This window comes from Pomacea canaliculata, linkage group LG1, assembly GCF_003073045.1.
Source record: "Pomacea canaliculata isolate SZHN2017 linkage group LG1, ASM307304v1, whole genome shotgun sequence".
Classification (NCBI taxonomy): domain Eukaryota; kingdom Metazoa; phylum Mollusca; class Gastropoda; order Architaenioglossa; family Ampullariidae; genus Pomacea; species Pomacea canaliculata.
Window position 1 is genome coordinate 12,761,858 of NC_037590.1, and position 27,829 is coordinate 12,789,686.

At 41.7% G+C, this 27,829-nt stretch overlaps 4 protein-coding genes, 1 long non-coding RNA gene and 1 other non-coding gene across 8 annotated transcripts; 2 read left to right on the top strand and 4 right to left on the bottom strand.

Annotated features, from left to right (window-relative positions):
• Positions 1–1,583: 1,583 nt before the first annotated feature.
• On the bottom strand, positions 1,584–4,024 carry LOC112577295. Its single transcript, XR_003102037.1, has 2 exons — positions 3,532–4,024; positions 1,584–2,922 (listed from the first exon to the last, which is right to left on the bottom strand). It is a non-coding gene; the product is annotated as an uncharacterized LOC112577295 (long non-coding RNA).
• Positions 4,025–6,120: 2,096 nt separating this feature from the next.
• Trnar-acg lies at positions 6,121–6,193 on the bottom strand. Its single transcript has one exon. It is a non-coding gene; the product is annotated as a tRNA-Arg (tRNA).
• Positions 6,194–7,232: 1,039 nt separating this feature from the next.
• On the bottom strand, positions 7,233–12,957 carry LOC112576705. Of its 3 annotated transcripts, XR_003101884.1 has the most exons (7): positions 12,452–12,957; positions 10,274–11,081; positions 9,419–9,591; positions 9,069–9,281; positions 8,694–8,839; positions 8,322–8,568; positions 7,233–8,038 (listed from the first exon to the last, which is right to left on the bottom strand). XR_003101884.1 is itself a non-coding variant. In XM_025259371.1 (4 exons), the coding sequence occupies exons 1-4, from the start codon at positions 10,692–10,694 to the stop codon at positions 8,714–8,716; spliced, it is 933 nt and encodes a 310-aa protein (XP_025115156.1). In that variant the 5' UTR covers positions 10,695–12,211; the 3' UTR covers positions 8,581–8,713. The 3 variants fall into 3 exon arrangements, 1 of the variants encoding a protein (XP_025115156.1); XR_003101883.1 differs by lacking the exon at positions 12,452–12,957 and having other exon boundaries at positions 10,274–12,210; XM_025259371.1 differs by lacking the exons at positions 7,233–8,038; positions 8,322–8,568; positions 12,452–12,957 and having other exon boundaries at positions 8,581–8,839; positions 10,274–12,211.
• Positions 12,958–13,164: 207 nt separating this feature from the next.
• LOC112568983 lies at positions 13,165–17,643 on the top strand. The gene is made up of 5 exons (XM_025246607.1): positions 13,165–13,304; positions 14,041–14,200; positions 14,862–15,013; positions 15,492–15,618; positions 16,071–17,643. Exons 1-5 carry the CDS (start codon positions 13,253–13,255, stop codon positions 16,264–16,266), a joined length of 687 nt encoding a protein of 228 aa, XP_025102392.1. The 5' UTR covers positions 13,165–13,252; the 3' UTR covers positions 16,267–17,643.
• A 2,727-nt stretch (positions 17,644–20,370) lies between these two features.
• On the top strand, positions 20,371–22,641 carry LOC112572151. The gene is made up of 3 exons (XM_025251708.1): positions 20,371–20,415; positions 20,526–20,568; positions 20,974–22,641. The coding sequence occupies exon 3, from the start codon at positions 20,985–20,987 to the stop codon at positions 22,233–22,235; it is 1,251 nt and encodes a 416-aa protein (XP_025107493.1). The 5' UTR covers positions 20,371–20,415; positions 20,526–20,568; positions 20,974–20,984; the 3' UTR covers positions 22,236–22,641.
• A 143-nt stretch (positions 22,642–22,784) lies between these two features.
• Positions 22,785–27,643, bottom strand: LOC112572140 (endoplasmic reticulum chaperone BiP-like). Its single transcript, XM_025251697.1, has 8 exons — positions 27,261–27,643; positions 26,604–26,880; positions 26,198–26,462; positions 25,860–26,074; positions 25,548–25,699; positions 24,969–25,360; positions 24,530–24,775; positions 22,785–24,404 (listed from the first exon to the last, which is right to left on the bottom strand). Exons 2-8 carry the CDS (start codon positions 26,741–26,743, stop codon positions 23,823–23,825), a joined length of 1,992 nt encoding a protein of 663 aa, XP_025107482.1. The 5' UTR covers positions 26,744–26,880; positions 27,261–27,643; the 3' UTR covers positions 22,785–23,822.
• Between the last annotated feature and the right edge of the window lie 186 nt (positions 27,644–27,829).

Here is a 27,829-nt window from a genome sequence, read left to right on the forward strand (position 1 = left end):
CGGAGAGTAAATACCTAACGGAAAATACACGCAAGCGGGTTCGTGTTAGTAGTTTGTTACCTAGAATTGAAACTTTTTTCAGTAAAATTGTAACAGCTATGTATTCTATATATGTCATGTCCTATGAGTAAAACGAACACAACTACTTTTATAAATATATAAATTTATTAGAAATGCTATCTCCTTATCTGGCCTCACTGTTCGGAATTCTTTGCTTCTTTTTTCTTCCAAAAATATATTCCAAGCTTTCAAATCTGAACTTATAACCCTCTTTTTTAAGAAATATCTTTTGTAATATAGCAAACTTGTGTGCTTGCTCTCAGTTTATTGTCGTTATCCATGCAGCGCGTTTATGATTGGCAAGATATCCGCGCACTGCTGCTTATATTTCTTTATGTATGTTTGTTTATTTATGTTCGTTTGTTTCTAGTCTTTCGTCACAGCGCATTGACCTTTCCACACCTCCCCTTGGGGAAATCATGCTCTATAAATTCTATTATTATTATCATTATCAACATCAATCCTCATGCTTTTAAGACTCAAATTTTCACCATCCAAAAATGCCTAATTTAATTGTGGGGACAATTTTAATGTCTTATTATTGATGAGTGCGGTGAATTTTGCTGGCTCAAGCGTTTCAATACGATCTGTACCCTCGGTAGCTTCATCGCTAGACTCATCACTTAACGCGTCACGTGACAATCAAGCAGATTCTATGACTGGTCTACTAGCTTGCAGTAAGTGTTAAGTAGTGGGGTGCTAACATTTTTATTTTCTAATGAAGGGAACAAACTCGTACTATTTTCATCTGGAGTGAATTGCTGTCTTCCTTTCTCGGTATATATATACACACCTTCAAACATCATCATGCACAGAAGATATGAACACAATGACGTCACGATATGACAGCAGGTATTACCTGCTCTATAACTGTTTGAGGCCTTGACAACGTATATATATATACATGTATTATTCTGTTGTATGTTGTTGTGTTGTGTTGTTGACTCCTTGTTTGTAAGCGTGCGTCCATCTTTTGAACGGAATGGACGATCGAGGTACTCATCCAGATTTGAGGATAAATTTTCTTACACCAATCTTAAGGACAATCATTTACACACACTGACACACACACAATGATTTTTCTCCTGGCCCTGTAACTACGAGATGTAACAGTTCGTGTCCGTAGCCGTGCAACTGATGAGGCTGCGTTTACGCACATCGCCAAGGACCGCATCACTCGGAGGAAAGAACGCGCAGGTAACGGCGGGTCTCGCAGTCCGCGCTTTGATCTCGCGCCGTTACGCAGGCAGAACTCGCATACAAGGAGACCGATGTTTACCTCTTGCGTTGGGCGGCCTGTCTGTGTCCGCCCTGTCTGCTTTTCGTCAGGGTGATAGGGGCTGAACACGAAAGTGCACGTGATAGCGTGGCTTTGAACGCCATTGTGCTGGAGCTGAGCAATTAGTATGGCCTTTGCTGTTAAAAAACAATTGTTGCTGTGTCCTGGAGGTGGCGAGGAATCACCTGCTGGAGTAAGTGCCCACGAAAAAAACCAAAAAAAAAACCTGCAACAACACGAAGAGTTTGGCGTGGTCAAATTTCATTGGCTATAAAGAGAAAATGACGGAAACACAGTTTTCCATTCGCATGAGGTGACTTTTTACTAGCGTGGATATTCCATACACAGTTCGTGATTATTTTACCTGCTGCTGATACAGTTCAGCGAGAACCTGTCGGATGATTGACACATGAACTGGCTGATGGTAGCTTGGTTCAACCATCGTAGTGGATTGCCAAGTTTTAGTAGTAGATCTACAAAACCAATTATCAAAGCAACCAAAAGAAGTCATTTAATTCTCCCCTCGCCAAATTCTCGTCACTGATATTATTTTTCAATGGATTATAAGTAGACAAGGCAGACAGGCTGAAAACTGTAAAGATGTTAAGCAATCACAAGGATGTTGCATACTTGAAAGAGTAAATTAAAATTTAAAAAGACGTACCGATCCAACCCAAATTATAAATAAATGTTTCACATTCTTTTGAAGAAAAAAACTCTGGCTGAACCAGAGCAATCATTCATTTTATTAGAATAATCAAATGTTAAATTTGGGGGGAGGGGGAGATTGGGGTGGAGCTTAATAAATCCTGTACGTGACAGCTGCTTTAACGTCCCAAATATTCAGTAAACTCAATCTACTGTTAACTGGAACTCTTAAAAAAAAATAGTTTCCAATCCTTTAAGTCCACAGCATCACTTAATCATTTTTGACGTGAGGGTCACTCAACCATCTTGCATTAAATTATTTTTGTTAAAGCCAAACTTTTGCAGTTAATATTAAATATGCCTCAGATTTTAAGTGCAATACAAAGCACTAGAAACAGAATCAAGACCATTGTATGAATTCTTGACCAGAAACTGATGATCTTGAAGGTTGCTTTCAGCTCACGTAGTTCGTCCTTTTTTCTGGTGATTCTGTCTTTGACTGCATCAATTACATCTTCTAAGGTAGCTTCGGACTCTTGGTTACCTCTTGTCTATGCCGTCTTCAGCCTCCGAACCTGTCCAGAAAACAGGCTTTGCAGCAGTTGTCGGAGTCGTTGTCCGACCCACAGCGATCCCGACACACAGCCGTGATGGTGCTGTAGTTGTCCCAGCAGGCCATCTGGCATCGCACTGCTTCCTGAAGGCAAGAATCCAGACAGGTCAAGCGGGCGTCGGCGGCCATGCTGTCGCATTCTTTCTTCGCTGCACAGTTTTCCCGCCATTGCATCTCCACGTTACACGCCTCAGCACACATTTCCGCTCTGACGTCATCGTAACTCTCGGCGAGGAAGTTCGGAAATTCAAAAGCAGCCAGAAAGATGAAAGAAAGGACGATGGTTGATAAGTGGCCCATTGTATCCGTTTCCTTTTCTCGACTGAAATATAAAAATTGACCTCTGTCTTTGGAAGTCGTAGCCACAGTTTCAAACAACAGAGGTCTGTGCAGGACAAAGGCGTCATTCTTATATAAGATTAGTTTAGAACTTTAGGTTTCTTAAGTTATGTAGGATCCAGTTACACCTGATCAGTGTTCACAAAAAAGGCTCAAAATGAATGTGTATCTTCATGTATGTTCTGTATGAAGATAAAGTATTATCCATCCTAACCCTAATCATCGTCATCGTCATCATCATCATCATCGGCATCAATGCAAAAATTCAAGAGAAAGAAATGATTTAATCCATTTTTGCATTGAACAGAAATTGTTCAAGAATAAAAGCATGTTGTACAGTAGGAGAATGAAATAGAACAAACCACACATACACGCGCGAGCGCTCACTCACAGCAGCTTCAAGAAATTGAGTTAAAAAAAGAGAACAAACTATATAACATTAACGTAACACATACAAAGAAAAATACTAATAAATCAAACCATATATTGACAAAATTATCTTTTCGTCGTGTTTTTAATGAAGGAATTTTCCTTCATGGTTTGAAAATAGAAAGAAGAGAGTAGAAGAGAGAAAACTCGCAACAAAACATACCGTGTTTCTTCTTGATGGTGAAGACAGCTCGTACTTTTGGATCAAGTAAGCGGCGACGATACCAGCAATGACCGAGAAAGCGAATTTTATACTCTACCTCAGTGCCAGCCGACAGCCACCGTTGTTTACTACCAAACTTTTCTGAAGAGAAATGTGCGTGTGTTAACTACTTAAACTCTTGATTGGGTCGCAATTACTCGTTGCCAGTGTTTCATGGTCAAAGTTGGTGAGGCTAGGTCTACCTCCCCTGGGGACGCCAGTCAGTGAAATTGCACGCAGCGAGCAATGTAACTGTCGTCTCCCTCGTCAAGCCAGTCGTCAGCATGGGTGTCCAGTACAACCACAATGTTGTCGCCACGAAGTGAGTTTTATATCAAAACAGCAAAATGCGCCGTAAGCCCTCGCCAACAGGAGTAAATTCTGGAGGACCGTCGATGATCTAGACTAGAACGAACGGTGAATTTCTTGAGCGCTACTGGACTGACAGCATCGCATTTAACGAATGCTGAGGTCTTGAGTCTGTCGTGTAATAAGTAACGATGTCGATACCGACGTTACCCAAAGTGGAGTGAGAGAAAAGAAGAATGAAAAATAGATGGAGTTCTGACGAACTATTCTTCCAGCTTGCAATAATGAAACCGAGCTCAAGTATATGCACGTGGCCGCCGGCGAATAAACACGAACATGTATCAACCTTATTAATGTGTGTGTGTGTGTTTTGGGAGGGAGAACCGACCGGGCAAACAGAAGATGGTCGTTGAACAATAAATAGTGGACAGGCTGCCATTGGAATACCTACTGAACAGGACGTAGAATAGGTTCCTGGCGCGCCTTCACCATTGCTGCAACTTATCATGTCCCTCCAACAACGTCACAGTTGAGAGAGAGAGATTGTGTGTGAGTGTGCGTGCGTGGCGTGCGTATAATGCCGTATGAACCTGGGGCTCAATGAGGCCAGCCACCGCCTCCAAACAGATACTATAAGGGGACAAGAATTAAAGGTCTTTTATTCCTAGTATGGAGTCCCAACCTCACCCCGCCAAGCCCGGAATCTTCCTTCGCCACTGACGTATGTATGTATGTTTGTGTTTGTATGCATGGATGGGTGGTTTTCTTTTTTTTTTTGCGGCAGTACACGTGCCCCTATTCTCAAGCCTTGTATCCATATTTAGAAGTATCCAGCGGCAGCTCGTCTCCTCTCGGTCCTCCAAACTATGGCTGATTCTACTTCTGTCCGCCTCCACCAACACACGACTGTCAAACCTGATGCTAACAGCAGGCTGCATATTTGCGACTGAAGCACACAGTAATCACCTCGTAATTGCACGTGGCAGGGCCGATAATCGCACGAGATTGTTGCATGTAGCCGACGTTAATCAATGAGAAGCAGTTAATTAAACATTTCCTCCACCCTCACCCTGCATTCCTGCAATTCGTCATCATAATCTTCGACCTACACCTAATACAGAAGATAAATTCACTTAATTATTCATGAAAACTTCATTACCTTTCTGCACAGCTTCGCGAAAATAAAGGATTCATGGTATGTACACGTATATCATTATATATATCTGTATATAAGCTAACACATACATACATAAAGATCTATAACAAATAGTCTTTCTTATCTCATAATCAAGATTGTCCTATTATTGTTATAATCTATTGTCCCAAGATTGTTCGTCGAATGCAAGAGAAAATGAAAAGCCCGATGAAAACAAAGAAAGAAATGATTGATTATATTGATGATGGTAGCTGTGCATGAGAGAAGGAGTAAGAAAGGCAGTTATGAACCTCACAGGCAAGTTGCTGTCAACAAAGCCATCCAACCAGCCAAGCAGAGCAAACGATGGCTGATCGTGCATCAACATATTTATTTTTTTTTTTTTTTTACTTTTTTTTTTTGAAGTCTCAGCGGGGGCTTAAAGTACAGCAACGACACCCCAGAGTAAACTGACAAATAGAAATGTCACGGGGTCAGTGTTGTGTATTATTTACATGCATGAGGGTCAGATATGCGGAGCCTGACCTATGACCTAGGCTGAGAGTCTGGAAACGTGCGCAAGTTCCTGTGGGATAGGATCACGACGCTCAGACGTTTCCGATAACTCGTCTGGTAACTTGTTTTTCTTAACCCCACAACAGTTATGTCTCATGGGGGACTTACAAATTCCGCCGGCAAGTTCTCTTTTACCAGTGATGAATGTCGAGGTCGTGATAGTAATTTTGTAGTTTTGTTTTTTTGTCTGAGACTTCCCCCACCCAGTCTCTCTCTCTCACGTACGTGTGTATGTGTATGTGGAAAAAAAATGATGATTCATATTCCTATCATTTGTCACAATTTAGACATGATGTTATCTTACAGGTGTTGCTGCTTGCTCACTTCATCAACTGCTCTCTAAACCAGTGCTACCAATACTAAAGTCCAACGTATTATAGTACTGTATGTCTCAAGAAATCTTAAGCTGTACCTACATTTAATAGTGGGTGTGGTGTGTGTGCTAGAATACATGGTCCCTGCAGCAACAAAACAAGTAGTTTAAAGCTTTCCCCGTACTTTTAAACGGGACGAAAAATAAAAGGAAACATCGAGCCTGCCAGGATTCGAACCTGGAATCTTCTGATCCGTAGTCAGACGCGTTATCCATTGCGCCACAGGCCCTCTTGCCCTGCTTCTTCTGAGTTTGTTGAGTATTGCTTAAACTTTCTGCAATGTTGTTAGGAGGGTAAGTGCGCTATAGAAACGGGTGGAACACCAAGTCTACAAGCACGAAGCTGCCTGTGTAAGGGGAAGGTTCGATTCAAACTGGACTAAGATGTAAGATGCTCTCCACCCACAGGACAGATAAGGTCGCTTGCAGAAGTCCCGCAGGCTTATCAGTCCTCGTCACTCATTCTTCACTCATGCTCTCCTAGCCTTATCGTCAGTCACCACAAGTGAAGTCTGCAAACTGCATGCATGTCGAAGACTGTGTTAAAAACAACCTTATGTTTTTGTGTTTCTCTTGTTCGAGTTAATTTATTGACTACATGTATTTGGGATTTGGAAACAGTGGTACGACCTTCACCAGGGAAAAACCCTAACCAGGACAACAATGTTCTTTTTTTCATTCCGGATTTTTTTTTTTTTTAAACTTTCGGCTATCAAAACTATCTTGTTAGGTGGGTTGAGCAGGATATATAAAGGCACTTAGAATGCATTTTTAACCGAAACAAATTCTATTTTTAAAATTGCAGATTTTTAGCCATGCGTCATTTTAAATATACATATGATTGTAAATAATGTACATGCATGTATGTGTGTGTCTGTACATGTTCATTTTGAATATTTTTTTTTAAATCCCACTGTTACCCTGATGAGGGAGAGACGGAGGCCATTCTCTGAGGAAATGATGCCAAAGAACCTTGATGGTTATGTGGGGGGGCCATTAATGTCGATGTCTTATGTGGCTATTGTTCTACTGTCACGACCACTTTATTCTCTGTGCTGATTCCCATGTTACAGTTTTCAAGCAGCTCTGTTTGTCTTTGTCCAGCAACCCATAGGCGTCGGCAAAAACAGTCCACTGGGTATCCCCTCAACAAACACACACTTTTATCTTACTTACAAGGTCAAACATTACAAATCCACTTTAGAAAAAGTACATCGTTCGATATTTTGTACCATTTCTTTATTCATTCGAAGCAGTGAACAATACACGAAAGTTTCGCTTTTTCACACACAAAAAAAGAAATGTGCCTTTTATTGAAAAATTTAGAAGCGATTTTAGTGGCTGAGAGTGAGAGAGGTCACCAGATATATTCAGGGTAAAAATAATAACAGTTGCTTAATCTTGAAAGCCGAGCAGTTTGCATGGTATCATAGCCTCTGAACAAACACATTTATGTAAATCAAACTTGGGAAGTAAGTCGTTGGCAATCGTTTCATTTTCAACTTATATGAGTGCCAAAGAGTGGGTTTTCAGACATGTGAGCCTTTCATATCATTCAGGGCAAAAAGCACGATCCCTTGTTCTTCCATCGCTACGGCCATAACATTGTCCGCGCCGACGCTTATCGTCTTTGGCTTGAGAAGCCCGGACAGAACCTTGGACATTTGCTTCCCTTGGGAGGAGATGACATATACGTCGTTCGAGTCCAACAGAAACACGCAGCCTCTTTCGTCCACGCATGCGCCTCGGGGATCTGTTAGTTCTTCTCGTTCGTCGCCTCGATACACAAAGCGTACGCGACCCTGGAGGTCGAGACACGCGAGAGTCTTGTTCTCGCGGTCAGTCACGAAGATTGTACCGTTTGGTCCAGCGGCGACGACCGATGGCTGCTTGAACAACATCACGCCCGACACGACCGGCTCAACGGTGCGGAGGCGGGTGCCGGCGATGTCGATGATGTCGATGCAGGGCGGCTGCTTGCAGACAGCGGCCACGTTGATGGAGTTGACGGACGCGATATCCCAGTAGTCCTGTTGGGTTGAAACTGTGACCTTAATGGAAAGCTGCTCATCCGTCTGAAAAAATAAAGCAGATGACGAAAGTTGGTAATAGCCGGTACGTGTTATTATTAAAGCTAAAAATTTAATAATTAACATTAGCACTTGTCCTGGTCATGCAACTCTCTGGAGGCGACTGTCTTGTTTGCACACACTAAAAAAAGTTAATAAACTGGACCTGTGGGCAAACTACTCTCACGGTGGTGATAATGGACTGATAATTATGTATTAATGCAAGCATCTCGAGCGCACGACAACAACGATAGCTAAGGTATGTATGTATTAGGAAGGTCATACTTACGATGGTGATGATGTGCAGACTCTGGCGACCAGACACGACTGCGAATGTGGGTCTTCAGCAGCGTCAACCCTCGTGGTCGGGTGTCCAGGTCCAAGCGGTGTAGCCGGCAGTCCCTCTCACCTGGCAGCGACACCACGGACTTGATGCACCTGTTGGCGCTGTCCGCTACAAGAAGGATGCTGCTGTCGACCACCAGGATTTTCGCGATTTTGGGCGATGCTTTGTCCTCGCGCATGACAACAGGCACCTGTCGCAGAAAAGATCAAAATCATATGCGAGGTAGGAGAGGGATGGTCAAGACTGCAGGTTCAGAAACAAAGGACAGACAAAATAACCACACTGAAATATGGCCACCGCCCGTTCATTACAGACCTCCCTAGTCTTGAAGGCCACTAGCTGGTCAATCTTATTATTGCCCAGTGCCCGATCATTGTGATTAACGTGTTGACTGACAAGGAATCCACGGGCGATTTTGTTCTTCGGATGTCAGCACCCAACGTTGATTCCTTCTGGCTCATCTGAAAATGCAAAGAGTATGACAAAGACTTAGGGGATATCTTTGCAAACTTGCTGTTTAGATTAATTACAGATTAGCTTACAACAGTCTACATTCCAACCATAGGTGTCGCTTCCTTTTAATCATTGTCGTTTCTATGACAAGGTGTCTTCGGGTACATTAGTAAGCAAATGATGACGTCATGGTAGTGTTCAGTTGATAGAGGAAAGCGTTCAGTAATAGGTTATCACCTTGTGGAGCGAGCGGCACTGGCGCGCCAAATCGTCGGCAGATTCCAAGATGTCAAAGTCAGATCCACAACCCAGTATTTCATCAGCCAGCGCACAGTTTCTCTTTAAGGTGCCAACCAAAGTCTGGAATGGTTCTCCTTTCAGGTGACATTCTTTGTGATTAGAAATGTTGTCTTCGACTTCTGCAAGGAGACGAGCTTTCCTTTCTGCGACCTGAAAGTAATGATTTTATTATTAAAAACTGACATAACACTGCTGTTAAGTTTAACATGAAATTTTTGGGGTAAAATATAAAGTATGCACATTCTATAATGAAAGGAAGATAATTTTATTTAGAGTTCTTCCCTCACAGCAGCTTCGATGCGACTGAAGGCCAGCTCTATCTCTTCTCGTCGTTGCTGAGCACATGTCATCATCCAGGTCTCTCTGTCTTGCAGGTCTTCATTTTCATCTTCCACTCGTTTGATGACCTGCTCCAACTTCTTCTTCAGATCACAAGCATCTGTCGCTTTTCTTTCGCGATCTGACGAAAATGGGAGATAAACACAGGCTGGACACTTAAATTTGAGCGTAAATTAACAGCGTGGAAGGAATTCAAAGTCAAGAGAGTAATCTTGTTGCGTGATCAGAAAATTGTTTTTATATGACACAAACATTCTATTCGTGTACCGCTGGAAGAAAGATAACTGAACATCATCATCAACTACTACTATTACAGCCAAAAATAACAAAAAGAAAATGAATCCAGTTTACATGCGAGATGTGCACATCACGTAGTGGTCACGACTAAGTGCACAAAACAATTTATGACATGTGACAGTACACAAAACAGACTGCCCTGTCATTATCGCCTTGTTAGAGCTCACAATGATAAGTACCGCAACTGTGACTGCCCAGCGTGGCCATCGATACTCACAACAGGCAGGATAAATTCCCCCCAAATTCCAAAGGGTCGCCAGTGGCCATCCATCACAATCATCGTTCAACAACGGTTGGATCGACCCATGAGATCCCACAATCAGAGTCCAGCATCGCATTCTATCATCAGAATTTACAGCCAGATTCCACACAGATCGCAGAATTTGAAACCACATTGAAGCCCATCAGATATATCGATTCAACCATTTGATCCGAAACATCAGATCCACCTGCTGCATCACCCCCACCCCTCCTCAAGCATTCAAAAGCAAAAAACTTGGGCTGACCTTTGACATGGGCTGCACGAGGCAGTTCAGGTGCTTCTCGTGCACGCAGTTTTTGCACAGCAGCGCGTTGCACTCGCTGCAGAAGCTGTCCACGTGGACTGCTGGTGTGCACGGAGCAGAAGGCGCGCCGTCTTGTCATCATGTCCTTCAGGAGCAACTCCTCCAGCACGCCCGTGGAGTGGGAGTCGAATCCCCGCAGCTGCAGGTGCACCTGGTTGCAGGCGCCGCAGAAGTAGTTGTCGCAGTCGAAGCAGTAGACGGTGGCCTCCTTGCTCTCATGGCGGGAGCCTGCGCACACGAAACAGTCGTGTTTCCGCGACATCTGACCCCCTGCCCCCTGCAAGCGCAGCAGGAAGCCATCGGTGCGGAACTGCTCAGCCCAGTGTCTTTGGGACGCTCTTTGTCCGGCACCGTCACGCATGCGCGGCAGACCAGGCACGTGACTGCCCTCTCGCCGGAACTGTCGATGTGCTTCTGAAGACACGCTTGCACAGCCTGGTGCAGCAGAACACCTTGGGTTCTCGTAATCGCCCTTTGCACTCAGAACACTCCATGCCGGCGAGCTTTTGATGGTCGAGACTGCTGGACAGAAGTGTTGTGAGCTGTGATCCACGTTAGCTGGGCGAAACAAAGATTGCACCCGGGGTCTTGTTTGCCCAAAGTCAAGGTTTCTTTTGTTCTTCTTTCCACGGTTATAAGTAGACAGACAACCGAGGGACCTTTGCGACAAAGTGAGTCATCCTTCTCTCTCCAGCAGACGCGATCTACGCCCGTTGTGGGCGTCTGTTAGGAAACAGGAGAGGCAACACTGAAACAGATCTCATGCTATCGCTTATCATATACAGCATGCTTAAATTGATGCAACAGACTTTAAAGTGAGGACCCACTAGTGACAGCTCGATAAGGATGATAAGGAAAAACGACTTGTGACTGTTGCGCAAAAAAAAAAAAAAAAAATTGTGAACACTGTGGCTTGATACTTTGATTAAAGCGCTACAAGACACACATCTGGGAATGTGAAGAATGTGAAGAAAGAACAAATAATACGAAATATTGTATAACTAAATAGACGTATAGACGTGGTGGAATGTAAATGCAATAATTCATGCAATCCAACATTTATTTTTAAAAAAATTCTAAAATGGAAAGGCAGTGAAGGACACATCTAAACAAATTCAGGTTTTCGATTTACTCTCTCTCATTTATAACATTGGAGGATGCATGTAACTGGAAATAAAAATACTAATGCAAAAGTGACAAAATATTTATACGAAGAACCCACGTACAATTCAAAGAATGACCCAAGTGTCCGTAGCTCAAAAAACTAAGGTCGTAAAATGTGGCAAGGCCTTAAGTGAGACAACACTCACAGCGTCTTAATCGAGTGACTGAAGTATTCAAGTGCTCGAACACAACAACTCAGTACTTACACTTGTATGTATATTTTTCTTTTTCTTCTCTTAATAACATGAATGACGAGAGCAACTGTTCTGCATGTTTACCACCAGACCTTCACATCACTGGTGAAAAATGGAGCTGAGTATAATTCAAGGGCGCTGTGAGCGGAGGATACAACTGAACAAGTCTGACTAAATGTTACCACAGATCGCAATAAAAAAACACGTGACTAACTTTTACCATTAAGCGGTGGTGAGTGAAGGGGTGGAAGAAAACAGCAGCAAAAAAACAGTGGGATCTGAACTTCGTAAGTCAAAATCTAGCGTTACTGGATGTTTTCTCCCACGACGAATAAAAAGACAACGGAAGACATGAAAACAGTCACCGCAACAACGATTACACACCATCACCACCACCTGAAACGCTCGCAACACTCATAGCTGGGGTTAGGCCTTGTTTGGGATTGTGATGTATTGTTTGAAACGTGAAAAGACACATCACGTTTTGACATGCTTTAACAGATCACTTGCCTGCGGTTGAAGTACATATAAACACATTTTCATGGATAATGCAATTGAAATTATAAATCGATAACAGTAGAAAATAAACTGAGTATTTGGCGTCACACACACATACACAGAGAAAGATACAATTATAATGCGTACCTTTTGATCCGTTCATCAAATTGCAGAAAACAGGATGCACTTACTTGTTGTGACGAAAAAAAAAAAAACAAACAAGTGATTTTCAAAGCAATGCACACGGCATACCCGAACTTACAAGGAGTCCGATATGATGATCGCTGTTACTGACCGCAGCTGTGATTCAGTCAACTACTCTTTGCTGTCCGTCAACCATGTGGTTGGAGGGTTCATGACCTTGCGCTTGACCTACATACTCCCCTCAAGTGGACGAAAGTAGTCCTGACCCCATGAACTCTGAAATAGGTGTCGAAGAATGTGTTGCAATGCGGGAGGGCTGCTGTAAGATTAGGTAATGTGTAACAGAGTTTCTAAGGTAAAGAAAACTCTTCTTTATGTAAATGAGAGGACAGGGATAAGTCAGAATATGGTCTGATACAAAAACTACTGAACTCTGACCTAGTAAGTAACCCTAACCCTGACCCAATAAGAAAAAAGGTCGATCGGTGTTCCCAAGGACAGGATATTAGTTCGTGCTCTGTCGATATACCTGTCCGCGGACTTTGCTGAAGTTATTCGCTAAATCACGGTAGGCTTAACCGGAAGCGTTGGAGCCTAAAGCCTCGTTCTAGCAGTTGAGTGAAAAAAAAAAAAATCGTCTGCATATACGTGTATATATATAACCTGTAAACGCTAAAAAAAAAAACAGCCCAGTTAACTACGTACAATCTCGTAAACAGCAGGCCCAGAAATAAAATAAAAATACGCAAGGACTTTTATCAGTGGAAAGATGATAATACATTACTTGATGCATGCAATCCAAAGATTTCAAACCATTTTGTACCTTCGTACCACATGATCATGTGTGGCAGTGATGTCAGTTCTATATTTATCAGCCAATGAAATGAAGTCCTCATTCTGCCCACCGTAAACAAAGAAAATGGCGACTGAAAAATCAGCTGTATTCGCCTTTCTACTTCTTGTTTGTGCAGGTTTGCCAATTTAACATACAACTGATTAACATTGTTGGCCAGCTCATTTTGTTCACCTTTTGGTTATTGACGTGTTTGATTCACAGTAATATGTTCTTGGATGTCTTTTTTCTTTGTAGATTTGCAACAGCTTTTATAACTTCCTGCATTGGGTTCAAAAGACTATCAAAAAGTTATGCTGATATTAGCACTGTTGTTTGTTGATGAATGATGATTTCATCGGCAGTATTTACAAAGAAAACCCCATTAACAACAGTAGTAAATAAATTTTGGAAGCTGCATCGATCTATTCTAGATTATTTTCAGTTTTTTGGTTGTTTTTCTCTATTTTCACAATTGTCCCAATGACTTAATATTTACTGATTTGTTTGATTTATAAATATTTCTTCAAAATCGCTGTCATGGTAGCTTTTGTTAACCGGTCACTAAATCTCCTTTAAGATATCCCTTAAAACTTCTTGGTACAATATTATGTCAAAAAGCAAAACTGTCAGATATCTTATTTTTAAAAAGTCATCAAAATCAAGGGCATGACTACAAAAGTTCAGGCACAGTATATTACGATTAGTTTATTTTGTAGCCAAACCAAAAATTTTATCACATGTGATTCGAAGAAATTAAAAAGAAGCAGACCAAAAAGAGAGTTACACAAGTAGTCAAAAATTATTTTTGTCATTGTAAAAACAAGCGTTTGGACCAGTGATTTTACATTTACCTTTACTATTGCATATTACAGGATGTAGCTATGGTCAGTCTACACACTGCTCAACCAACCAGGTAGAAATACTCAGTCAGGTGGTAACATGTATCACCAAGGACCACCCTGAATACTTTCTTACTGTGCTGACCAGAATGAACAACCCACAGGCAATGGAAAGCCCAGACTTCTTGTGCGAGTAAGCACTTGTACGCATGAACAAAATGTGGATGCAAGTTGAAAGGAATGATGGAAAGGTTGACAAAAGATAGCTTCATGTCATCAGAAGTTAGAATCTAGGTAGGAACTTCAAAAGAAGAATGTAAAGAGGAGAAGCACAATTAATTGCACTTGACTATAAAGCAGAAGGTATTTTGTTTGAGGCTTGTTCAAGCTTATGGTAAACCCCTCCTGTCCACCCAGCAGTTATCTAGCAGAAATGGGTACCTGATGGTTAAAAACATGGTTTACTTTCGGATACAATCCCTTTAGCAATAGAACACAATCTTTACAAGATCTGAAACATGAAGCTATTACCTTATGTTTTAAGGATCACAGGTAGAAGCAAATTTATGTTTTGATCCCTTGATAATGTATGAATGGGCAACATCCTACAGTAGCATAAATAACAGCACATAATTTATCTTTTAAAATTGGTTTTTGTGTGCTCAGTACTCAGTATGAAATAAAATATGACACTGCTTGGGCATATTTCTTTTGAAGCTTTGTGCACAAATGTCAAACATTGGTTATTAAATATAACTGTAATAAAAGTTATATTCAGGGTATACCAAAATCCTGTAACATGACGATATATTTGTGTTCCAACATTCATGATATACTTTGCATTTGCTATACAGCAACCCAGGATTGGTGGTGGCAGTAGCACAGTGCTTTTTGCAATATATTGAAGGTTGCATGCCACAGAATGTAGCCAGCCAATTTTCTAGCGTGATGCCTACCTCAAAGACGATCCAGAGGGGCATAACTTTTCTTTGCGATTACAGAAAGGGTCAGTCTTACTTTTGTAATCTTTGTAAATGCTCTGCAATTAACAAATAATACAAAAATTATGAAATTTCCTTATAATTGGTTATGAGAGTATTATACATTCCACTTTTTAAAAATAGGACTATATCATATGATGGCTAACCATCTGTAAGTGCTATATTATTCACATGGTGCGTTGTGTACTTTCCACAAATTGTTGTCAGTTATGTCTGTCATTGTTAAAGAGGCTCTAATGGCATGTATACTTACACTTTTACTTGCACACACACAAAAATATACATACTCCCACTTAAACACTTCTCAGTCTGTTTTACTCTCACTTTTCCATGATATTTGCTCACATCAAGCTTAAGTTTCTCTGAGATTAAGTAGGTAATTTTAATGTGATTGATGTGCAGAAATAAATGTACTCGATTTACCCTGAATTTATAATCCATAATGTGGATAATGCAAATGCAAATTTGGGATCTTGTTTTCAGACTTTGCTGACCCATGCCTGGAAGTTAACAAAACTTTAAGCTTGATCAAATGCTACAGTGACAAGATACAAGCCTCCACACTGGCTACAAGTATTGCTGCAGGAGGCATCCAAGATACTCTCTGCATGTAAGTATTTCCTCAGATGTGTGGCCCTTCTTCATGGATACAAAAAGTAGAAAACAATTATTTAGCAAGACACAGTGTTGTCCATAGAATTAATCATCACTTTTTTATTTTAAATGTTTTCATGTGTAGAAATACACAGTGTAATGTTAGCCCTTTACTCTGTGTTTCAAAGCAAAAATGATCACACATTTTTTAGGGGACTTAATTTCTAGAACTTTTGAGTCCGTAAACCAATTAATTGTTGTATCATCTTTTGAGCTTGTTCTTCTTGATTATGTTTTTTTGAGATAAGGGTTAAACTGTATGTGAAGTAGACTCACTGAACTTCTACATATCTTTGTACCTTATCCCCTCACCATCCTTCATGTCTTTTTTTTCTTATTCAAGCAGATGTAATGCCATCTGACAGACTTTGTTGTTTTTAAAATGAGACATTTCCATTTTCATTGTAGGCTCCTGGGAGTAGAAGAAAAGTGCATTTCAGATAACCTCCAGACTTGCAGCAACGACCTGCGATCCAAACTGAAGGCAGGACTCCTGTCTTTCTTCCCCTATGAAAATTGCAGTCCAAAATATGGCCTTCTTCCACAGGAAATTAAGACAGTCCTGAGGTACAAGTCTGAGCATGCTGGCTATAGACCTCATTGAGCAGACACACCATCAGAGGTTCTTGCAGTTGCACAAAGTGGGAGATGTCTGCTGTATTTTTCCTTACGAAAGATATTTGTAGCTCCACACATATACATGCATGTCTCACACACACACACACTAAGTGTATCTTCTTAAAGTAATGTGATTTACAATGTATATTTTGATATTTAGAAAAAATTATACTTTGTCACAAATGCCTCTATTTTTGTTAAAGAAATGCTGATGTTTTATCACACAAGTAATTGCGTTCACATTCTGCACAGGATGAATCTCACTTTTGTTATACCTGCAGTCGTTTTCCAAGGAGATATAGTTTCATTGACTAATATGCATAGTATTTACTGTGTATACCTTCCCGACAAAAAAAAATTTAATTTTTTGTTTTTATGCAAAGATTCTCAAGGTACATTTTGGACTCTTTTATTTATTACAAATTTAATATATGTACAGAGCATTTTATTTAAGCACATAGTACTCTGTGTTATAGAGTGAAAAATATATACATAATCAAGTACAGTTGCTGATGTGAAGGATAAGCAGTTTTATAATACTGTGAGCAAATTTTTTTTGTTTCTTGATTAAAAGAAAATTACTCCTGTTACATATTATGCACTTAATAAACATTGCTTCTGCTTACACAAAACTGTTTTATTTTATGTAGGGCCAGCAGTTTTATATACATGTGTTTGCATTAGTTTTACATTTTCCCTTTGACTTCTAAACTGTGCTTATTTAGAGGCACCCAGTAGTGTTGTGGTTGAAACACATACTTGTCACCACTGCAGTGAAAGTTCCTCAGTTTAGATCTCATAGCGGGATACATTGTCTCTGTTACACCTGTCTGCAGTGCTGGACGTCAGAGGTTTTCTCTGGATACTCCTGTTTCCTCCCTGCTTCCTCTCCCCCCATAGTGCGAAATAACTTCAAGGTGGATGCACTTTTCTACTTAACCAAACAACGGTGCATTCATTCCCATTTACTAAAGCTGCAGTTGCAAATGCTCCGATTCTTAGCTGCATCTCCTCCAGCCATTATATTATTCAAGTAATCTGCCCTTTGTTGTTCAAAATGGCTTAAATAGAAGTGATTAATTTTGTTGTTTGTACTTTTTGTTTTATTAAAACAGTTTTAAAAAATTCAGTAGACAGTGAAAATTTTCAAGTTTTCTTGATTCTTTGATTTTTGATTTTTCATGCCAATCTCTTTTTAATTACAGATCGTATGAGAACAAGAATAATGCATACCATGCAATAATGAATGTGATTACCATTATTTTATAGGCTGTGGAAATATCTTGTAAGAATCTGTGATTTGTATTGAGATAACTTTTTTGTACATACACTTTCACTACAAATAAAAGACAATAAATGTTTAGTATCCAAGGGTTTTTTTTTTTTTAAAAAACAATGAGAGGTTAACGGGGTAAAGAGGGAGGTAAGTGTGGAGGTGAAAGGTGGGAAGGAAACGTAAGCATCAAGAGTGAGGAAATGAATAAAGAATGGGCAGATGTCGCTATGTGGATAAGTAGGGAGAAGAATAAAGTGGGAGTCAGGGGGGCAGAGTGACACCAGCTAATTACTGAACTCACAAAATAAGTGAGACTGGTCTGTATCATCAAAAGAACAACATAATATTACAATAACTGGATTTATTTTTAAAGGACGCGATTAACAGATGTGTATGAACCAAAAAGCTGATGTCTAGACCTACAGTTGCAGCAAATTTCGTAGAAACTATCTTCAAAATCTTAACAATAAAACTGCAAATAGCAGTGGATTGTCAGACACGTTTGTCACGGTTTGTGGCCATTGGTATGGTGAATAATGTTTCGCATCAGCGATTGCCAGTCTGAGCAGAATAACGGGCACTAGAAATATCAGCTTTGTCCCAAAATATAGTCTCATCCTTCCTGATGGGTTCCACATAAACCATTACTCGCCATCGTCAAACGATGTAAACTGGTTCGGTTCAGCCATGTCCCCAGACCTGACTTCCCAAAGATGATCCTCCAGGCATGCATGGAAGGATGACGACGTCGATGTAAACAGAAAAAGAACTGGCTGGCGAACGTACAGGAACGGCCAGGCCGTCCAATGAGAGACCTCCTAACAGGTGCACAAGGCCGGCCTCGTTGGAGCGCCTCGATAGGTCTTCCCCACGGGCAGGCCACCTTGCTCTGAATCTGACAGGTGGTGAAAGTAATGATGAATATTTTTCATCGGTTTTTTTCCCCTGAGTTCAGAGATGTCACATTCTTTCTGAATATTGCCGAGACCTCAAAGTGTATTTATGGATGTAAGCTATGTCATCTCGTTAAATCACTCATCTAAAGAAGTACTCTGGAATGGACGAAAAAAGCATTTTCGTATGCTGATATATTTTAAGAAGTGATATTAAAGTTTTTTTTTTTTTCGATATGTATATATACAAAACCACTCATGACCGGCCCAAGTGGTGATCAAACCTTGTCATCTTTTGTATATAGCCAGGTCAGTCCCACGCCCCAAACGAAGGCGACCGCTGGTGATAACTAGCACCATTGAAGGGATGATGATGATGATGATGAGGAGGAGGAGGATAATGATGATAGAAAACATATTAAATGTATTTCACGGATGCCGCTCCACACTTCAAAGTATATACCTCATATCGTGAGACATTTTCATCATCAGCCCTAACTTGAAGTTCAATACATAATAAACAAAGGCGTAATTTAGATACATAAATTTCATTTGCCACAACTTTTTATGCAAGGTCACTGTAATTCAATTTCGCTTTTGTTTGCTTTATGTCAGCTGTGTCACGTGTCACCGTCTCGTGAAACACCATGTGGCGTTAGTTTGCAGGCGTGGTGGCGCTCACCTGTTGGTGGCGCAGATCAGGTATCCCATGATTGTGATTCCGCAACGACCGTCAGTCAATAAGCAGACTAGCAGAAAGTGTACAAATCTTTTTTTTTTACAGGATAGTGAAAATAGCTGATATGTCTTTTTTCTGCCGAGCCCTAAAAAGCTAAATAATATTTTGTTTCATGACAGGTGACGATCACTAAGAATCCAATATGCGCGTGAGAGTGCGCCCACATTGAAAAGTGAGCAGAATAGTATATTTCTTTAAGAGGCGACTTTTGAGGCCTGATTTGAAAATTTCGGACATAGATACAGCTCGAAGGGAAAGAGGCACATTTCAAATAGCAGGGCCTGAGAAGGAAAAGGAAGGTCTGCCAAATTTCTCCTGTCTGATGCGAGGCACAGGAGGTCAAAACAAGCAAACTGAAGAGTACAGTATCTAATAATCTATATTAAATTATTTAAGATTAGAACTTTTTTGGATTTATTTTATATTTTAAAAAAACCTTTCATTTGGTGCGTATGTGCTTGCATGTCAAACGACAACAAACCTCCAGGTTCTTATGTACACCTGAGATAATTATTTAAATTTTCAGTGGGGAAAAAAAGCTAAACCTATCGTTATTTCAATATTTGAAGATAAATGGGTACCATATGTATGTTAATATGATTGAACAGAATGATATTTTCCCTAACATCATTCATCGAGTTAAAAAAAAAAACCCTACAACCTTTCTCTGCACCCTCAGCGCTCGAGCAGGTAGAACCGGACCTGAGCAGCAGTCATCCCTAACTCAAAATAAATATTACTGATAGTTGCCGGAGAACGTAAGAATGCCGATAAAATAGTGAATATGAACTTTTATTACTTCCAAAAAAAAAAAGAACTTAATCACATTATTTATCTCTTAACGGAGCGGTCTGACTGAGGGTCATCGAGAGAGAGATAGATGAAGAAATGATTAATAAAAAGAAGGTTTAACCATGAAGCTTAATGAGATTGCAGAGAGCTAAAGTAATCACGCTTACTAACGCACAGTCTCTCTCGTTCTCTCCCCACTCTCTCACACACAGACAGACGCACTCTCGCACACATATGCACACACAAAACACTCTCTCTATATATATATATGAAAAAAAAGCTCTCGATAACCTTTGTGTAATATCATTTACGTAATATTTAGTACAGGAAGATCGGTCCTTCATGGGCTAAAGTATGTCATCTTTGATAAAGAACACCGCCCTGTGTGCTGGACTGCGTGTGGCACACCTTGCACAGGCCACAACACGAGCACAGGTAAGTGCAGGTAGAGTGAAGGCAACTCCACGTGTCTGAAAGCCACGAGCTGGCCACAAAGCATCTCTCTGTTTAGTCACTTGCTCACTCTGGATCCTTTACATTTCCAGATTATTGATGTTAGCTGCAGCTGGGTGTGCGTCTAACAAGAAGGTGAGCGTGTATATCTTCTCGATATTTTTTTTTCATTCGTGTTTCTAGATGATAGTAAGTGTGACACAAGCCGAACCCATTTTGTTTGAGAATCAGTCTTTTTCTCCTTCGGTTTTCTTCTCTATCTCCAACCTACCTTACCTTCTTTTTCCGAATGTTAGTGGTGTGTGTGTGTGTGTTTGTTTTCAAGTTTTTTTTTCTTGCTGTATGTTGTTTTGAAAAAAAAATTTAGAATCGTCATAATACTCTTGAAGCAGTTCACTACGCCTATTAGGTTTAACATGAAAGACGAAGAAACGTGTTTACAAATGAATAGCATTTTTGAGAGATTTTCGATAAATAAAGTGAGATATTATGTAAACTAAATATTGCAGATTGACAATTTATCATGTCTTCTGTCTGAAGGATTCCCCAACATGAAACCAGTACTGCTGGTGCTTGCACTCGCCCTGCTGTGTTCGTCTTACCTTTTGCTGTATCTGTTTCTGGCTCCGAAAAACATTCTTCCCAGCTTGCAATCCATGGAACACGTCAGTGTCAGAATGCTGGGACTGGATCGTGTTAGTCCTTTGCCTGCCAGCTCGGCTCCCAAAGAGTGGAGTCGAGGACACGAAGTTCTCCAAGCTTCTGAAATAAACCTTGATGTGGTGTTCCAGAAAGATCCACCAGAACGAGAAGATCAGGATGAGAAAGACACAAGGAACAGCACTGATCCCTCTGAAATAGGCGCCATGAAAGGCGTTGGAACAACAGAGCACCAACGATGGAAGAGAAAGGAGAGACAAACTCGTTTGTTTACTCACCCGCCTTACGGCGTCCCCCACACAGTCATCAATCCCAACGCATCTAACGACACCCTGCATATGAGTGCAGGTGACATTTCAGATGTTCTCTATTCATCTATGTGCCCGAATTATACCACTCGACCAGAAAAAATTATCGTTTTCGAAGACATATTATTAATCGTTACTATCAACTACTATTTCCTCTATGTAACTATTCCGTTCGTCGAACTTCTTTATCGGAGACACTTCCCGACCATCTTGTACTGCGGGCCATCTCCAAGGGACCTGGAGAACTTTGTCATTGAGGAGAACTATACGTTTCCTATCCTCTACATGGAAGGGTTGAGGGATGGCTGGTTCACCATGTACGAATGCCTCGAGAACGCTGCCAAGACGTACACTAATTTCTCTGGGTACCTATACATCGGCGACGACACCCTGCTACATCTGCCAAACCTGGCCACGCTGCCAAAAGACACTCTGTGGATGTCGGAGATTTTCTACTTCAAAAAGCCGATGAACACTACCTCGTTGAACAAGCAATGGATATGGTGGGCCGACATCCATGGCAACAACGCCTTCCTCGGGGTCCTCAACGAGCTGATGTTCCGCGCCTTTCGTCAGAAGGACAGGTGGGCTTTGACGTTCTTGGAAAACTACTATTCTCACGTGCGCTCTAGCACCAGTGTGCACATCTGCACGGTTGACATGTTGTATGTGCCTCACCGCCTCGTGCCAAACTTCCTGGCTGTGGTGCCTCTCATGAAGAAGCACCATTTGACCTCTGGAGATCGCCATGCCCATGTTCGCCTTGGGTCTGGACTGGGACAAAGACGTGACTTTAATGAAGGTGGCCGACCTGTGGGGGTCACCGCGGGGTGAACCTTGGAAACACTTTAAAGACGAGATTATTTACTTGCATCCGTTCAAATATGGAGATCATTTTCAGTCAGAAGAGGGTTATGACTTTATATGTGGAAAGTACCTTCATCAACTGTATTAGTATGTGTACGTGCACGTGTGTGTCTGAACATTGTACTTAAATGCAAAGGGAGGCATCAATGAAAAGCACAGAGTGGATCTTGAAGAGTACAATCATCCACTCTTGTTAACTGACTCGCATTCTTTGTGTTCGCATAAAAACATCCATTCCTCCGTTTACTTTCTCAAACAACAACACCAACAACAACACACGCAAGCAAGCACACACAACACAGAAGGGTGAGCGCAGAGGCGGGAGGCTGCACACCATTAGTTATGTTGTTTTTTGTTTGTTGTTGCTGTTGTTGTTGTTGTTGTTTGCTGTTTCAGTCAGATGTTAACCTAATTCTCATGAGTCATCATGCGGCGTTGCACACGCGTAAAAGATGGGGAAAAAAGACAACCATTGTAAACACTTTAAAAATATTTTAATTAATACTTTTACTTCAGGCGTAAATATGGATTGATCATGGTAAACATGAATAAAAGAATGAAAAGTTGGAATTCTCAATTACTTGCCTTTGCAATACGTGTAGATATTGACGATTAAACACACATATACTCGAAAACACGTGACCTCAAACCACTCTCCTTTCTCCTCCTACACAAAATTCAATGTCTTCGAAAATGTGTTTATACAATCAGAGAGATGTCATAAAAAATTATTTCTCCATTAATACCATCAATAATAGAAAGAGCAACAAGAGATAACGATATAAAAGTGACCAAAAAAGCGAACTGTTTCATCTGAAACTCCCCTGTCTATTACTTTTTCTTTCAAAACTCATAGTCTGCGACATGCGAACACTGGGTGTTTTCTGAAGATTTTTTTTTATGAAGCCAATGCAAGCAATGAAAGACAGTTCTGCTTTGCCTGTTTGTCGTCTGACACACCATAGCAAATGCAATGCAATGTTGTATGAGTGTTATTTTTGATGTGACTATATATAAAATGTCATTATGAAAATGGATTTCTACAGTCAAAAGTATCACAGCAAGTTATCAGGATTCATAAATGTTCATAAACTTGTATCCCAGAAGACGATACTGAACTATCCTCAGGTATATTTATGTAACATTAACGTGATTTGTCCTTTATGAACTTTCACAATATTTAAAACATAAATTCGCGCCCGACATAATAAAGTCTCATGTTCTAACTCTAGATGCTAGAAACTAGGTGCTAGAGGGCATCTAAACTAGGCCTAATATACAAATTAATGTTTACTACAACCTATGTACCTATATTAGATTAACGATAAAAATACATTAACTTTAATTCCGCGCAAGTGATCAAAATTACATGACTATCAATTTTGGACAAACATGACGGAAATGTATGGATATCAGTTTTCAGACAAGTAATAAAACTACAGAAACATTACATCCATTTCAGATACAAAAATAATATTTAAAAAATCACGTTAACTTTCATTATCAGACGAAGCGCGAAAATAACGATTCATCGTTTACTTTGAAATCCACCTTCTACAACTCATCTGACTCATGTTCGTGCATGGTTGTCTCCTCTCCGTTTTCAGACTTTCTGTACATGGAGTCCGCTAGTGGGTGCAACGCACTTTCCAGCTCAGACTTTTTCTCGTTTAGTTCCTTGACGGCGGCGTCGGGATTGGTGTCTAGCCAGTGAATGACATCATGCACTACTTTGTCGGCCTTTTCTAGGTCTTCGGCGCTGACAGTGGAGTCCTCCTCCATTTTCTTCTTCAGGTCCTCGACTTGTCGTTTGGCACTGTAGGCCAGCCCCTCAAGGCTGTTTCGAGCTTCCGTCAGCTCTTGGAACTTCCGGTCCTCCTCGGCAAAGTCCTCGGCGTCTTGGACCATGCGCTTGATGTCCTCGGGTCTCAAACCCTCGGCAGTGCTCTCAATGGTGATGGCGTTCTGTTTGCCGGTCCCTTTGTCCAACGCAGTCACGCGCAGCACGCCGTTCGCGTCCACCTGGAAGGTGACTTCGATCTGAGGGATTCCCCGAGGGGCAGGCGGCAGCCCTGTCAAGTCGAACGTGCCTAGCAGGTGATTGTCCTTCGTCCGTGTCCGCTCTCCTTCGAACACCTGAAAAGACGAGAGAGAAGTCGATGTTCAAGAGCAAGGAGTTTGAGTTTTCTCAAACAACAACAACAACAACAACAACAACAACAACAACAACAACAACAACAACAATAATTTTGACTTTTTACCTGAATGGTGACAGCTGGCTGGTTGTCAGCGGCAGTCGAAAAGATCTTGGATCTGCTGACAGGGATGGTAGTACCGCGAGGAATGAGCTGCGTCATCACACCCCCAACCGTCTCGATGCCCAGCGTCAGGGCGTTGACGTCCATAATGAGCACGTCCTCCTCCATCGGTTGTTGACTCAGTACCGCCGCCTGAACCGCCGCGCCGTATGCCACGGCTTCATCAGGGTTGATTCCACGGTGCGGCTCCTGATTTGAGAGGACACACACACACGTGAGCCTCGTTAACACGCGCCTTAACGCTCAATCCAGCTCTTTAAACAACGCTCACCCATTTTTAAGGCTCAACTGCATGGTAATTACATAATTTTTAGGAAGTGAGGGTGGAATGATGTTCGGGTTGGGGGAGAAAGTCTGAACAAAACTTTTCGTCTGCGCGTACCTTGCCATTGAAGTACTCTTTCACGAGCGTTTGTACACGTGGTATGCGGGTGGATCCACCCACCAGTACGATGTCATCGATTTCACTCTTGTCCTTGCCGCTGTCGGCGAGGGCCTGCTGCACGGTGAGCAGCGTCGAGCGAAACAGGTCCGCATTGAGCTCCTCGAGCTTGGCGCGCGTCACCGTGATGTCATCCATGCCGCTGACGTCACCCAGCACGCCGTCCAGGTCGACTCGCGCCGCGTGGTTGAACGATAGTTCACGCTTGGCTTTCTCCGCAGCTCGCTTGAGGCGCGTCATGGCGTGCTTGTCCCCAGTGACATCACGTCCGGTCTTTCTCTTGATCAGCTTCGTCACGTGATCGACGAGTCGCTGGTCGAAATCTTCACCGCCTGCAACAAGAAGGCGAGCTGGATAAAAGGATTATGTCGAGAAAACGGGATCCGATCTTTCCTCTTTCCCTTCTTACTTTTAATGTCTAACAAGACATCATCACACTGGATTAGCCACACTAATTAGCCTTATCACAGACATTACGCTAATTAGCCTTACCCGAAACATCGGGCTGATTAGTCTTACCCAAGTGAGTGTCTCCTGCAGTGGAGAGGACTTCAAACACGCCGTTATCGATAGTAAGAACAGAAACATCAAAGGTGCCTCCTCCCAGGTCGAAAACCAGAACCGTCTGTTCATCTTTTTTGTTCAGACCGTAAGCCAAGGAAGCGGCGGTTCTGAAACACATTACAGTTATGAGGCCAGTGTGAACACTCTACCCAGTTCATTGACGATATTATGGCAACAAAAAGAATGAACTAAGAAACCAAAAACCCTAGAGTAACAACGTGTGGGGTGACTTGAGGCTCTTTGAACTAATTCTAACATCCCACTTACGGTTCGTTCAAGATCCTCAAGACATTCAAGCCCGCAATCTTGCCAGCATCCTCCGTAGCTCGTCGCTGGGCGTCGTTGAAGTAGGCGGGGACTGTCACCACAGCCCGAGTGACGTTCTGACCGAGGTAGTCTTCAGCCACAGCCTTCATCTTGCTCAGAACCATGGCCGAGATCTCCTCGGGCGTAAAGGTCTTTGTTTCCCCACTAATCGTGACCTGCAGACAGCAAGTGTAAAGCTTTGCCTTGGGAGATCCTTTAAGGTCTGAACCTGCTTAGAAGTCAAAAGGAGCATGCTGCTATGGAATAACAATGGCTAAAGTAGGCGTCAAACTAAATACCTGGATGGCTGGTCTGTTGTTTCGGTTGACCACCTTAAACGGGTAGTTCTTGATGTCCTTCTGCACAGCTGGATCATCCCACGAACGCCCAATGAGACGCTTGATGTCGTACACCGTGTTCTCGGGGTTAGAAGTCAACTGGTTTTTAGCTGCGTCGCCCACCAGTCTCTGACCTTCCGAGGTGAAGGCCACGTAAGAGGGTGTAATGCGGTTTCCAAATTCATTCGGAATTATTTCAACCTGGCCCTGTTTGTATATTCCGACACTGCAAATACATACATAAATAAATGCATAAATACACTGATAAGAGAAAAAACAAAGCTTCTACCGAGAGAATGACCAATCGACCAGTAAACTTTTAAAAAAGTAAAAAAGTAAAAAAAAAAAAAAAAAAACGACTACTCACCAAGAATATGTAGTCCCGAGGTCTATGCCGATCACTGGACCCTCCTCACCAGCGTTTACAGACCCGAGGCTCAGCGTAGGCCCGTACAGAGCCACCAGCATTGCCAGACAGAGGACCATGATAGGGAGCGATCTCGCCATGACCTCTAACCTCTGTGCCTTGTTTTCGTTCAGCGTTGTACGGTCGATTTAGGTGTACTCCCTCTATATACTCTGGTAGCAAACTTTTCCTCTGTATAGTTGTACTTTGACAGCTAGCGTGGGAATTTTTAAAGTCTCTGTTGAACATTAAGATGCAGGATGAAATAAAAGTCCAGAATGTTGTAGTCAGTGGTTTAAATAAAATTGAGGTGGTGACGAGAGAGTGAGAGAGAGAACAGCAGAAAGAGAAGACAAGTCTGGATGTATCTGTGTCTCTTTCTCTCTGTTAATTCAGCAGTGCCAGAAACAGACAATAGTCTGCATGTAAACAATGTCAGGTATTGCATAAGACTCGGCTTATATCATAAATCACAACAGAACAGCGCCATGTGCTCACACAGTCGCAGTGACACGGTAAATGAGGCAAATACATATTCATGAGGCGAGCTATATTTATCATCCAATCAGATAAGAAAACAAGGGTCTTTCCAATAGAGGTGTTCTCTAACCTACTTACCGAAAATAGACTGAGCGCACTGTGTGGCTTGAGATTGATCAGCGTCGTACAGCAAACTGAAGACTGTCGTCCGCTTGTTGGAGGAAGTATTTTATTCTTGATTGTAAGGCTCGTCGTAATTGACTAGGAATCCTCACCCACAGATATTTATCATAGTGGTTACATCAGTTTGCTGGTCAAGTCACAGTCGTGGCATACGACGATTGGCTGTGAAGAAAATGGAATCACGCAATTAGCTGACGTAATGGTCGCCATTCCCGATAAAGAAGCAGTAAGGACACGTCGCACAAAGTAATGATGCAAGTCTAAACGTAAGAGTGACGTGGTGGAACAGCGCGTGCTCTGAACTCGAACGCCACCCCGCCCCTAGTTCTCTCTCGATCTCTTTCTCCTTCCCTCTCTCTCTCATAGAATATGAAATTCTTTAAAAGGTGTCATCATCATCATCATATCTCTCTCTCTCTCTCTCACACACACACAAGAAAAATATGAAAAAAAATTATTTAAAGGTATCATCATTATCACCACCATCATCTACTGTACATTTCAACATTCATTTCAGTTTAGTT